At 36.0% G+C, this 13,046-nt stretch overlaps 2 protein-coding genes across 2 annotated transcripts in view; one reads left to right on the top strand and one right to left on the bottom strand.

Moving 5' to 3' along the window:
* The window catches only part of TTC13 (tetratricopeptide repeat domain 13), a 259,316-nt gene extending 249,372 nt beyond the window's left edge, over positions 1-9,944 (bottom strand). Inside the window, 1 exon segment of the mRNA XM_053711897.1 lies at positions 9,676-9,944. Coding sequence (XP_053567872.1) covers positions 9,676-9,874 — 199 coding nt within the window. The 5' untranslated portion in view covers positions 9,875-9,944.
* Positions 9,945-10,056: 112 nt separating this feature from the next.
* The window catches only part of ARV1 (ARV1 homolog, fatty acid homeostasis modulator), a 115,570-nt gene continuing 112,580 nt past the window's right edge, over positions 10,057-13,046 (top strand). Inside the window, exons 1-2 of the mRNA XM_053711896.1 lie at positions 10,057-10,115; positions 11,974-12,112. Coding sequence (XP_053567871.1) covers positions 10,081-10,115; positions 11,974-12,112 — 174 coding nt within the window. The 5' untranslated portion in view covers positions 10,057-10,080. The remainder of the gene's footprint in view (positions 10,116-11,973; positions 12,113-13,046) is intronic.

Below are 13,046 nucleotides of genomic sequence, written 5' to 3'. Positions count from 1 at the left end.
GGACGAGCCAATTTGTGCTTTAGTCTTCAGACAAGTCTTATTTCCTGGGCATAAAGTTATTAGTAAATTAATTGTTTTGCAGTTAGCTGATAAAGCCAATTAGGGATATATATCTAGCAGGCTCGGCCTTGATAAGTCCACAGGGTGCATTACAAGTTCTGAGAATTAGAAATAGCTTAATTTTCAGAGCTAAAATTACATGAAAAGGGAGCAAAATAAATAATGAACATATATTTCAGCATTGCTTCATTATGCATAAAAATCTCAAGGTGTTTACTGTCCCATTAAGCACTATGTGGAAGCAGTGGTTGAATAATGTTATACACAGGTAAGCTCAGAAGCGTGCAAATATCTTTAGCCTTATATGTATAACATTTTTATGAACCATTGTTGCAAACATTGCTGCAATTCAGTGTGCAAGACACAAGCACGCTAATCAACCTACCTCAGTATGCTGTGATGAAAAATAAGTTACAAAGAATACCAAGAGGAAAAAAAAAAAAAAAAAAAAAAAAAAGTTAAAATTTGATAATAGATGTATTTTTTTTTACTGCCTGCTCTGAATCATAAAATGTTTAATTCTGACTTCTTTGCTTTTTTTTAATTTAAAAAAAAAAAAAAAAAAGGAATTTGGACGACAAAACTAAATATTTACGATTCAGTGTAGCAGGCTATGCAGAGAGCACGTAACTAGAACACTATGTGTAGAACAATGCTAAAAACACTACTGAGTGAGCTGTAGATGCGCAAACAATTTGTTGGAAGATTAAATATTTTGCCCAACATTGGTTCATTAACAGAACGAAACAAATTAATAAATGCAGCACTTATTAATATCTATGATAATATGTTTCTGTATTAGAACAAATAAATGAGCAACTGAATGTTGTGTTTGTTCATTTGTTTTCTCCCTAAATAAACAAATGTCTATTGAGCACTCTATGGTAACAGTGTTTGCAACCCATAATGTACACACGGATCATAGAACAATATTTTTGTAAAGACCTTCAATTTTTTTTTATTTTCTCTCATTTTCCAACAAGGAAAGTATACTGTAAAATTGTTTTTCCTCCAATGTATTTTCAATGACTTGTTACACCAGCTGCAGGGTATAAAATGTATGAGAAATTACATTATTTAGGTTTATATGTTTATATGAAATAGCCGATTTTAATATATCAGATCACATTCCTTATCTTATATCTGTTTGTAAACCAAAGTTTAAAGGGTCACTGTAAGTAAATATTTTCTATGCCTGTTACTAACTAACTAACTACCCCAAATACGCTTTTTATCAATAGCATTTCATTAACATATCTCTACCGTATGTCAGAAATCTTGTCTGCAAATTTAATTGTTTTCCAAACCCACTCCATGGGTATCCTTTGCTCTGTACCAATCCGTTTACAATACCTAGGTTTCAAAATGGCGGTTTAAACACAAAGTTATTGCTTTAAGTATTTTGAACATGCAGTGCTGAAAATAGTGGGCAGGATAACTTTTAGAACGTTATGAAACTTCGTTTTGGAGAAAATATAGGTCAGTAGGTTTTAATTAATGTTTATTAACTTTAATATGTTAGTTGTTTAGCTTAAAAATTATAACAGAAAGTAATCCTTTAAGCTTGAAATCTAAGACATTTACATGCCAACCATGGACAGCTACCTAGGTAGAAAGGCTGAGAATGTATACGATTCCCCACACATGCGCACTTTGGGGCCGATTTAACAATGTAACTGTTTCCGCGCGAGCCTTCAGGCGAAATGGTAGGGTGGCAGGGGTCTGATGTCCGCCTCAGCTTAATAAATCGCCCCCTTAGTATGACTAATCTAGAATGGTTGAAAGTATATTCTGTAAATAGTTGTCCGCATGATGAATGAAGTCACTCATACTCTTATGCTGTTCATAATATACAGTACATTGTTCCTATAAAGTTTAGAACCAATTGCATTTGCAAATGTTATAAAACGTATTATATCCTGAACCCAAAGATGTCAAAAGATTTTTTTAATGCATTACAAAACAAAAACATACAGCTTCTACATCACACAATGAAAAAGGCACACAAGGGGGTAGCATTTTGAAGTACCAACAACAAAAGTTCAAAGGAAACGCCACATTCATGAAAAGAGCTGTAGCCCTCAGTAAGATTGGCGGTGCTGACCTGTGTGCAAGTCTCCAGTTCTGACAGTCAACAATAGATAACAATTTGCATTAAAGGGACAGTCTACACACATGCTTTTTTATTAGCTTTTCACAAGACACTGCTAATTCATGTGTGCCATATAGATAATATTGTGCTCTCTCCCACTGAGGTATGCATGACACTGCACTAATTAGCTAAAATGCAAGTCAATAGATAATTAATAAATACAAAAAATAGCAATGTGATAAGGGGGCTGTCAAAAGAGGCTTAGATACAAGGTAATCACAGAGGTTAAACATATATTAATATAACCATGTTTTCTGAGCAAAACTGGGGAATGGGTAATTAAGGGATTATCTATCTTTTTAAACAATAACAATTTTGGAGTTGACTGCCCCTTTAATGTAATCCTCAGGAGAAATAACCTACAATAAAAAAAAAAAAAAGAAAAAAAGTCTGTAGAAACCTGTAAACTCTGTATTTGTTTAGATAAAAATAACCAAGCCACACTGCTTGCCACAGTTTTTTTTTTATTTATTTATTATCCGGTAGTGTGCTTACATATGGTGCTACAACAGCTCACTGTTAGCAAGCAGAGTAAAAAGATTTTGAGTGGCAGTTGCCTTCTATTAGGTAGAAGGTATTGTTACTAAATTTAAAAGGTCATAATAAAACACACAACTACTTGCATGTAATTTTAAGGCTATTGACTCTGCACTACTGTGTGTTCAAGCCCTGCAAAAGGGTTAAACACACAGTAGAAGTAACAATCAAGACCTGCAGAGCACTGTTGGTCCCTAGAGGAAACTGTTGCTAATTTAATCAGTAGTCCTAGTCACACAACACAGCTGTGTAACTAGCGCTGCTAAATGGATAAGCCTTAGTTTCCACTCAGGACCTGCAGTACTCTATCTGTATCATGAAAGAAAAATTGGGGGTGTCATGTCCCTTTAAATAAATAAATACGGCTAGGAGAGAATTAGGGGCACCGGCAGAAAGACCACATTCAACTGTAATTTTTAGCTAAACAAATGCAGATTTTGCAGACTTATTTTAGGTAATGCATTGAATGGATTTTTTTTTTATAAGAAAGACTAGAAATGTATTTATCTTAACAGTAAATATTGTCATTAAAATTTATGAAGATTTTTTTTTATTTTGTGACATTGTCGGGGAAAATGACATGCTCTAGTTTATTTCTAAATCATATTGTTGCACTAGAGTCTGAAGATCAAAATCTTGCCGGCATGGAGAGAGATCAAGGAGAACCTTTGTTTTTTTGTTTTGTTTTTTTGACTGTATATTATAATTTATGTGTCTCTCCTTCAAATCCACTAATCAGCGAGAACAACCCAGGTTGTTCACCAAAAATTGGCCAGCATCTAAACTGACATTCTTGCATTTCAAATAAAGATAGCAAGAGAATGAAGAAAATTTGATAATAGGAGTAAATTAGAAAGTTGCTTAAAATGTCATGCTCTATCTGAATCACGAAAGAAAAAATTTGGGTTCAGTGTCCCTTTAGCATATTGATGACAAATCCGGCTTCCTCCATTCATTGTGTGGCCTCACAAGCTGAATGCCTTGGGGTACGCACAATAATTGGAGGTCGGATTCGTCACTGCTGTGCTTAGTACAGCAGGAGCTGCGGGAGGAAGATCGCCAGTCTGCAGTCATAAGGAAAAAGGTAAGAATTTAAATTTAAAAAAAAAATGAATGAAAGTGCCCCTGTTAATAGTATTATTAAAAACCAGGCACTTTATCATTAAACTTTATATTAACTTTAATATAATTTATTGGAGGGTTCTTGTAGTACTAACAAGGCATACTACATGATCTCAAAATCCTAACAGGAACCAGCACTATAACCAGAGGAGCTGACACATCCGTGGGCCACTGCCAAGCCCACTATCAAATCATAAGAACAGCACAGAGGTGTCAGGTTAAAAATCCCTTTATTTTAGAACATGGGGATCAAAAAGAACACAACGTTTCGGGGCGGTCCCCTTAATCATGTGATGTCATAGTACAGCCTTTCAATTTCCTTTATAGCATTAACAATTCATGTGTTTAATTACTCAATTAATTAATTTACTATGCTGGTAAAGGCTGTCAAGTTTAAACAAAGTCATAAAAAACCACTTGTCATATAGAAAAAATTCCTACAAACTCTATGTATATACAATTAAATTAAAAAAGGCTCACAAAGTACCTAGTTACATAATTACAACCATTGTCTGATTTTCTTGTTACATTAGCCAAAACTGACAAAGTGATGATACATTGTAACAATCTTAATGCTTCAACCAGCAACCAACTTTGCAATGATCATGATCATCAATACTCAAATAGCAACTTATTGAATTTCTCATGAATATTAAAGAGGAACTCTCATAAAACCAAAGAGCCTCAAGGGAATTTCAATAAAAAACTGACCAATCAATCTCTTTATTAAGTCCCTTTGGTTCTAAGGTGTCTAATTTAAATATCCAAAAGACCTTGCGCCGTTTTAATAGCAAATCTCTATTGCCCCCAGGTCTTGGAATATCAATTTTCTCAATTACCTGAAATCGCAATTGATTAATTTGATGTCCAAATTCCAAGAAATGTGCTGCTACAGGTGCTTTAATGTTCCCGCATCTTATGTTGCTCTTATGTTCGGTTATCCTATCCTTGATACGCCTAGACGTCTCACTGACATAGCCACGCCCACAAGGGCATTTAATCAGATAGACAACATAAGATGCGAGACATGTGTAGTGCCCATTATGTTTAAATTTATGTCCTGTTAGGGGATGAGTGAAATAAGAACCCTTAATTATTGAGCTGCAATTAATGCAGCCAAGGCATGGAAAGCATCCAACATTTTTATCACTAATATCAGTTTGTTTAGAGATTTTCCTAGCGCCAATATCAGCGCTTATTAGTGTGTCCCTTAAGTTCTTATTCCGCTTAAATGCTGGCATAGGTGGAGACTTAAATTCCTCAATATCTTTCATACATTGACCCAATAGATGCCAATGTTTGCGTATAATTCTTGTTATCTGGTTACTCTCCTGACAGTATTGAGAGACAAAAGTCAATCGCTTATCCTTTTGCTTGGTACTCCTTTTAGTAGTAAGATTTTCCTTAGGTATAGCTAATACCTCTGAAGTGACTTTGTCAATCAAACTGTCAGGATAACCACGTGCCAAGAATTTAGACCCCATTTCTTTTAATCTAAGGGGAACCATATTGTCATCAGAGACAATCTTCCTAACTCTTAATAATTGACTACGTGGTAATGATGCTATAAGTGGTTGCTGGTGAGCACTGTCAAATTTCAAAAGACTGTTCCTGTCTGTTTCCTTCTGATAAATGTCTGTACAGAAGAAGAAGGAAACCTAGTGGTGAACATCTCTGACCAGGTATTAACGGAGACAGAGCACAAGGTATTACAAAAAGGACTGTCATTTTGCCCGACCAAATCTTGTGACTTTTTCACACTATATCAAGACCTACACAAGTTTTTTAGGACGGTGAGACTCAAACATTGGCATAACAAATTTGTCAAGACAACAGGAGGTGAGGTTTCTACTGTCTGTCCTAATACTGGTTTAAACATAAAGAGACTTGGACTATATAATAAGAGTTCCTTCTTTCCAAGTAATACACACTATGGGATTGAGACTTTTGAGAACTTGGTCCTCAACGATGTTGCCAAATTAAGAAATAAGTTACAGAAACCATGCATGTCCAGAAAGGTGGGTCCTGTAAATTTCACCACTGTGGAACATCAAGCCCTGAAAGGATTGAGCAATAGACATGAGATTGTCCTAAAAGCAGCGGACAAGGGCGGTGCCACTGTGGTGTTAAATTTACAGGACTACAGGAGTGAGATTTATTCACAATTAAATGATGATAAAGTGTATAAGAGAATTGAATTTAACCCTGTGCTAAAGATTGCAAAAAAGATTAAAGTTGTAGTTGATAATGCATTGAAATATGGTGTTATTAATAAAGATGCGGCAAAAATTTTGGTAGTGCAGGACCCTATAACACCTGTTTTTTATGCACTACCAAAAATACACAAATCCCTCAATAAGCCACCTGGTCGGCCTATTGTGGCAGGGACTGGTTCAATTTTTTCTAAGATTGCAGTTTTCCTAGATAAAATTCTACGCCCACATGTAGAACAGTCCAGCACTTTCATTAAGGATACTGGTGATTTCTTGGATAAGTTGGGTAATTTGCAGATGTACACTGATAAGTTTATTCTATACTCTCTAGACGTCACCAGTCTTTATACTTCTATCACTCATGAGAGTGGCTTGGGGGCTACTAGAACAGTATTGTATACCAGTGGCTTGTATACTGAAGGACAAATCCATTTTCTTATGCAATTACTAGGGATTGTGTTGTATAACAACTACTTTCTATTTGAGGATTCTTTTTTCTTGCAACTGCAGGGGACAGCCATGGGCTCCAACGTCGCACTCAATTATGCCAATTTGTTTATGAATTCCTTTGAGGAAAAATTTGTATTTGAGAATGAGGAATTTCGTCGGTGTGGCGCTACATCGACGATATCTTCGGTGTTTGGGTTGGCGACGTTGGAGCCCTGGTATCATTTGTGGATGAACTCAACAGATCAACCACCTATATCAAATTTAAATTAACTTGGTCTGAAAGTAAAATAGATTTTTTGGATGTATCGGTAAGGAAACAAGGTAATGGTTTCTGTACAGACATTTATCAGAAGGAAACAGACAGGAACAGTCTTTTGAAATTTGACAGTGCTCACCAGCAACCACTTATAGCATCATTACCACGTAGTCAATTATTAAGAGTTAGGAAGATTGTCTCTGATGACAATATGGTTCCCCTTAGATTAAAAGAAATGGGGTCTAAATTCTTGGCACGTGGTTATCCTGACAGTTTGATTGACAAAGTCACTTCAGAGGTATTAGCTATACCTAAGGAAAATCTTACTACTAAAAGGAGTACCAAGCAAAAGGATAAGCGATTGACTTTTGTCTCTCAATACTGTCAGGAGAGTAACCAGATAACAAGAATAATACGCAAACATTGGCATCTATTGGGTCAATGTATGAAAGATATTGAGGAATTTAAGTCTCCACCTATGCCAGCATTTAAGAGGAATAAGAACTTAAGGGACACACTAATAAGAGCTGATATTGGTGCTAGGAAAATCTCTAAACAAACTTATATTAGTGATAAAAATGTTGGATGCTTTCCATGCCTTGGCTGCATTAATTGCAGCTCAATAATTAAGGGTTCTTATTTCACTCATCCCCTAACAGGACATAAATTTAAACATAATGGGCACTACACATGTCTCGCATCTTATGTTGTCTATCTGATTAAATGCCCTTGTGGGCGTGGCTATGTCGGTGAGACATCTAGGCGTATCAAGGATAGGATAACCGAACATAAGAGCAACATAAGATGCGGGAACATTAAAGCACCTGTAGCAGCACATTTCTTGGAATTTGGACATCAAATTAATCAATTGCGATTTCAGGTAATTGAGAAAATTGATATTCCAAGACGTGGGGGCAATAGAGATTTGCTATTAAAACGGCGCAAGGTCTTTTGGATATTTAAATTAGACACCTTAGAACCAAAGGGACTTAATAAAGAGATTGATTGGTCAGTTTTTTATTGAAATTCCCTTGAGGCTCTTTGGTTTTATGAGAGTTCCTCTTTAATATTCATGAGAAATTCAATAAGTTGCTATTTGAGTATTGATGATCATGATCATTGCAAAGTTGGTTGCTGGTTGAAGCATTAAGATTGTTACAATGTATCATCACTTTGTCAGTTTTGGCTAATGTAACAAGAAAATCAGACAATGGTTGTAATTATGTAACTAGGTACTTTGTGAGCCTTTTTTAATTTAATTGTATATACATAGAGTTTGTAGGAATTTTTTCTATATGACAAGTGGTTTTTTATGACTTTGTTTAAACTTGACAGCCTTTACCAGCATAGTTAATTAATTAATTGAGTAATTAAACACATGAATTGTTAATGCTATAAAGGAAAGTGAAAGGCTGTACTATGACATCACATGATTAAGGGGACCGCCCCGAAACGTTGTGTTCTTTTTGATCCCCATGTTCTAAAATAAAGGGATTTTTAAACTGACACCTCTGTGCTGTTCTTATACTACATGATCTCTCCAGACCAGAGAGCTTTAGATGATTGAATGGGCCTATGTAGATATTACACACATAAAATCGCCCTCTGACACCTCAAGTATTGCAGTTCTTGAGTTGAACACAGCCAGTGATTGGCTGGTTTGTGTGAATGCCTATTCTTATTGGCCCACCATCTATTTCCCTGTGGCTCTCAAACTGGACTTTTTTATTTATTTTTTAATGTGTGTTTATCCTCTTTGTGGAAGTTAAAGTGAAGGTCAATTTTGATAAAATTAGTGCCTGGTTTTTAATAATCCTATTAAAAACAAGGGCACTTTAATTAATCAAAATTGACATTTCAGGCATGTTCTTCAAAAACTTACCTTTTAAATCCTGAAACTGCTCCATCGATTTCCCCGGCCGTCAGAAGCCTCTGCTTACATCAGAAATGACGAATCCGGGTATATTCAATCATGGCGTTCCCCCCGGGGGGATCATGGCCTGAGGGAACGCTGTGATTGGATGAAGCCGGATTCGTCATTTTGGACCCGCGAAGAGGACTTGTGACAGGCGGAGGAAGCGCTGCAGCGGCTCTCAGGGTTAAAAGGTAAGTTTTTGAAGTTGTTGAAGAATACGCTTGAAATGTCAATTTTGATTAATTAAAGTGTCCTTGTTTTTAATAGAATTATTAAAAACTGAGCACTAATTCGTCAAAATTGGCCTTCACTTTAAATACATAGAATTTCATGGTGAGTAGTTCAACAATTACATGCTCCAATGAATTACTACAGCATGTCATTTTTCCACTACAATGTCACTTTAAAAACAAAGAATAGGGGCTAGATAATATTTAATTCGTAAATTTAAATTACAGTAACAAAAAATAAGTATTTTTTTAGGGATTATGTACTATAAATAATATCAGTTGTAAGTGTAAAATGATCTAGCAATAACAATGAAAGTGCTGCATACCACAAGCAAATAAACAATGAATACCACAAAGTGGTATCACACTTAGGTCTTGTTACATAGTAACAACTTATTCTAGCACTTGTAAAGTGAACGTTCTTGTATTTTTGTAGGCTACAAAAAAAAAAGCCGAATGTATTTCTTTAAGATTATCAGATCTGTTTTACTAGTGCCCCTAGTCATAGGTTTCTTAGGCACTACAGTGTACACTCTATAGCTTAGTTTACAGTACAAAGTTGTATCAGTTGATCATATGCCCTCATACAGCAGGCTACTTACAACTTTGGAGACCATCATGTGTGTGTGTGTGTGTGTGTATGTATATATATATATATATATATATATATATATATATAGACACACACAATACACATCGTGTATATTGACATCACTATAATACACAAGGTCTGTGCTCACCGCACTCCTCCATGTCCCAGGCGGAGTCAGCCTCCCAGTCCCTTTCGCCGCAGCCCCCTGCAGTCGGCCCTGTGCTCATATCCAAAGGTGAAGACTTGTAGATAAAGCTACCGTCCCCTCCGCTCCCAGTTACTCCTCTACGAGGGCCCTGAGTGACCAGCAGAAGCACAGCGCACACGGCCCTCAAGACAGGTGCCATTACTGGCCTCAATGTGCCTGTTGGCCACTTACTGTGTATATGTATATGTGTGTACACTACTATACGCCGCCTATGAGTCACACCCACTGCCCTGGCCACCTGGAGCCTGTAGTTCCTACCTTGTAGTCTACAGTGTACAAACAACCTAAAGTGGACTACAAATCCCATAAGACATCGCGTTCCATTCACTGGACTAGGAAGTGGATATGCTGTTGCTGGCTGTCAGTGGAAGAGACAAGAGGTGGGTGCTCCTGTGTCAGGTTGGCATTTCTGGTGGGTGTGTCTCGGCAGGACTGGGGAGAGTAGTAGCAATTAGGGGACATTTGAAGGCAGAGGCATTAGTTTAGTCAAGTGTAGATTAATATTAACTCTTTGGTTAACAAGAGGATCTGCGACACATTATATGGCAACATTCTTTGCTAGCTAGGGGATTAAATAGATGGCTGCGGGAAGATCATGCAAGAACACTTTTTATTGCATACTAATAGTGTAAAATGTAAAGCATATTGAAATAAATAGGCATAAATCTAAATAATTATTAACCAGGTTAGTGCTATGTGTATAGTAAAGAGTATAATCTTCTAGTGCTAGGTTTAAGAAGCAACATGCCCTGTATATAAGGGTGATTTTGATCATCATTTGCTGTAAGCTTGCACCTGCTATTACATTTTATTTTCTGGCTACATTGTTTCTAAATCTGGTCACTTACACTTAGTGTGAACTTTGTTTCTGCACAAAGGGATGGCTGGACACTAACGTCTAGTTTGGTTTCTTATTTTCTGGGCACAATGCTGGTAAATACAATTCTCTGTGTATATTTCTTCTTAAAGGGACATTAAACACTTTGAGATGGTAATATAAAATGATAAATTGTATATATAAAACAAATCTGCAATATACTTTCATTATTTATTTTTTCCTCTTTGCCTGTAATTCCATTCTGAAATTGTGAGATTTTCAGTTCCTGTTAGAAATGGAAGTGCAGAACACTGTTAAATCCAGCACAACCATTGGCTGCACACTCTAGTGACCTATTTATAACTGACCCTAATTGGCCACAGCAGAGAAGGTAACACAAGTTACAACATGGCAGCTCCCAGTGTTTTAGAGACACTAAAACTTTACACTTATTTTGTCACTTTTTAAACAACTAATGAAACTTTAAAAAATACATCTACATGTTAGTCATGGACTAATCTTTTCATTGAATGCATCACTTTATCTAGCATGTATTTAGTGTTTAATGTCCCTTTAAAGAGGTAGTTGCCGATTTGAACTTCATATGATGTCTGATTTAGGGCACACTAACAGACCAGGTTTTCAAGATATCTTAACTAGATCACAGATAAAATAATAATCTCATGATCAGTAACCATGGTTACTAACCTCAAGGTAATAATAAAAAATTAGACCTGTACAGGCAGGGTTTTTGGGTGTATAATTTGGTAAGATCTAAGTTGCTCCAACAGCTCAAAACGTCTCCTATCACTGCTGCCTAGGAGAGCAGCAAAAAGGAAGCTTTAATGAATAGTTCCATTAACAAGATGCATAAATTAAATTTAAAAATGGACAAAATACATTATGAAACTATATTGCAAAGTTGTTTTAGTATGTATCCTTTTATATTAACATCTCAATGTGTTTACTTTCTTCCATGATTCAGATAAAGCATGCAATTGTTAACAACTTTCTAATTTACTTCCATTATCAAATTTTCTTTGTTCTCTTGGTATCTTTAGTTAAAAAGCAGGGAGGTAAGCTCAGGAGCGTGCATGTGTCTGGAGCACTATATGGCAGCAGTTGATTGCAGCACTAATTCCTGCCACGTAGTGCTCCAGACATTTACCTAGGTATCTCTTCAACAAAAAATACCATAAGAATGAATCACATTTTATAATAGAAATAAATTGAAAACTTTTTAAAAATGGTATGTTCTGTCTGAATCACAAAAGAAAATGTTTGGGTTTTATATCCTTTTAAGAGTTTTATTATTTAAGACCACAGTTGCTTAGAAACCACAAGGGAGAGGCAGGAAAAATGCTGGTTTCATGTACATTGATATATTTTACATACAATTTATTTTATTATTGTTATTGCAGAGTTGCTGATTTTCATGTCCATGTGACCAAACAGATGGATAAAGATACGAATCCCATTTATAGGTGCATTGAGTGTAATGAGGAATCTAGAGAGCTTTACAAAGACTACAAACATGGAGTGTTAAAAATCACTATATGCGTAAGTAATAGACTTCTGTTTTTATTCAATTAAAACTTTATTCAAATCAGATCTCATAGGACCACAGTCACTTTATAATTTTAGGAACTCTTTGATGGAACATAGATACTTTAATATTTTTTCTCTTTGATTACATGTTGTGTCCGTGGTTCGAGAGAAGTGTATTGTACACCACCACATACAAATGCTTTGCCTCGAATGCCTTTACTTTTACCCAAATGCAAGCATTTAAAGTGAACATTCTGATACAAAAATTACGTAATCTAATTTGTAACAGCATGTCATTTTTGCAATACTTAGCCCAGATTACTATGCGTTTAACCCCCACAAAAGGGTGAAACAGGTAAAAAAAATCTTGCTCATGAGCTGCAAACCTTGCGGCTCCCAGGCAGGACCCAACTGGTGATTGGCTGATTACGCCATCACAACTGCTGTTTGCTTTACCGTTGTTAACTTTCTCAAGAGTTGCAATATCAGAACATGACTTTACCTGTTTGTTCAACCCATTTATGAGAGTTAAACCTATACTTATCTAGGCTCCCCAATGCAAAAATGGCATGCTTTAAATTTTAGCAACTCGTTTTTTAATTAGAATGTCCATTAAAGAGCTTTAAAGGGACAGTCATCTTAAAGTCTTACCTAAGATTAAGCTGCAAATAGCCTCCTGCACCCCTTTCTATATTATGCAGCAGTAACAGTAAAAAAAAAAAGTGAATATTGTTTTTGCCTACTCTGAAATAGTTGCCAAGCTCTGCCCACTCATAACATCACGATCTGGGCTGCATTTATGCACTCTGCTGAATGAGCATTGGCAGTCTGTTGAATCCAACTAGTGAATCTTTTGTAACTATTGAGCCTTTAATGCAGGCCAGATTGTGATGTCATCAGTGGGTGGAGCTTGGCAACCATTTCAAAGTGTCCAGAAACAATATTA

This window comes from Bombina bombina, chromosome 4, assembly GCF_027579735.1.
Source record: "Bombina bombina isolate aBomBom1 chromosome 4, aBomBom1.pri, whole genome shotgun sequence".
Taxonomy (NCBI): domain Eukaryota; kingdom Metazoa; phylum Chordata; class Amphibia; order Anura; family Bombinatoridae; genus Bombina; species Bombina bombina.
The sequence above is the reverse complement of the archived record's forward strand: the minus strand, read 5'-3'. Positions and strand labels throughout refer to the sequence as shown.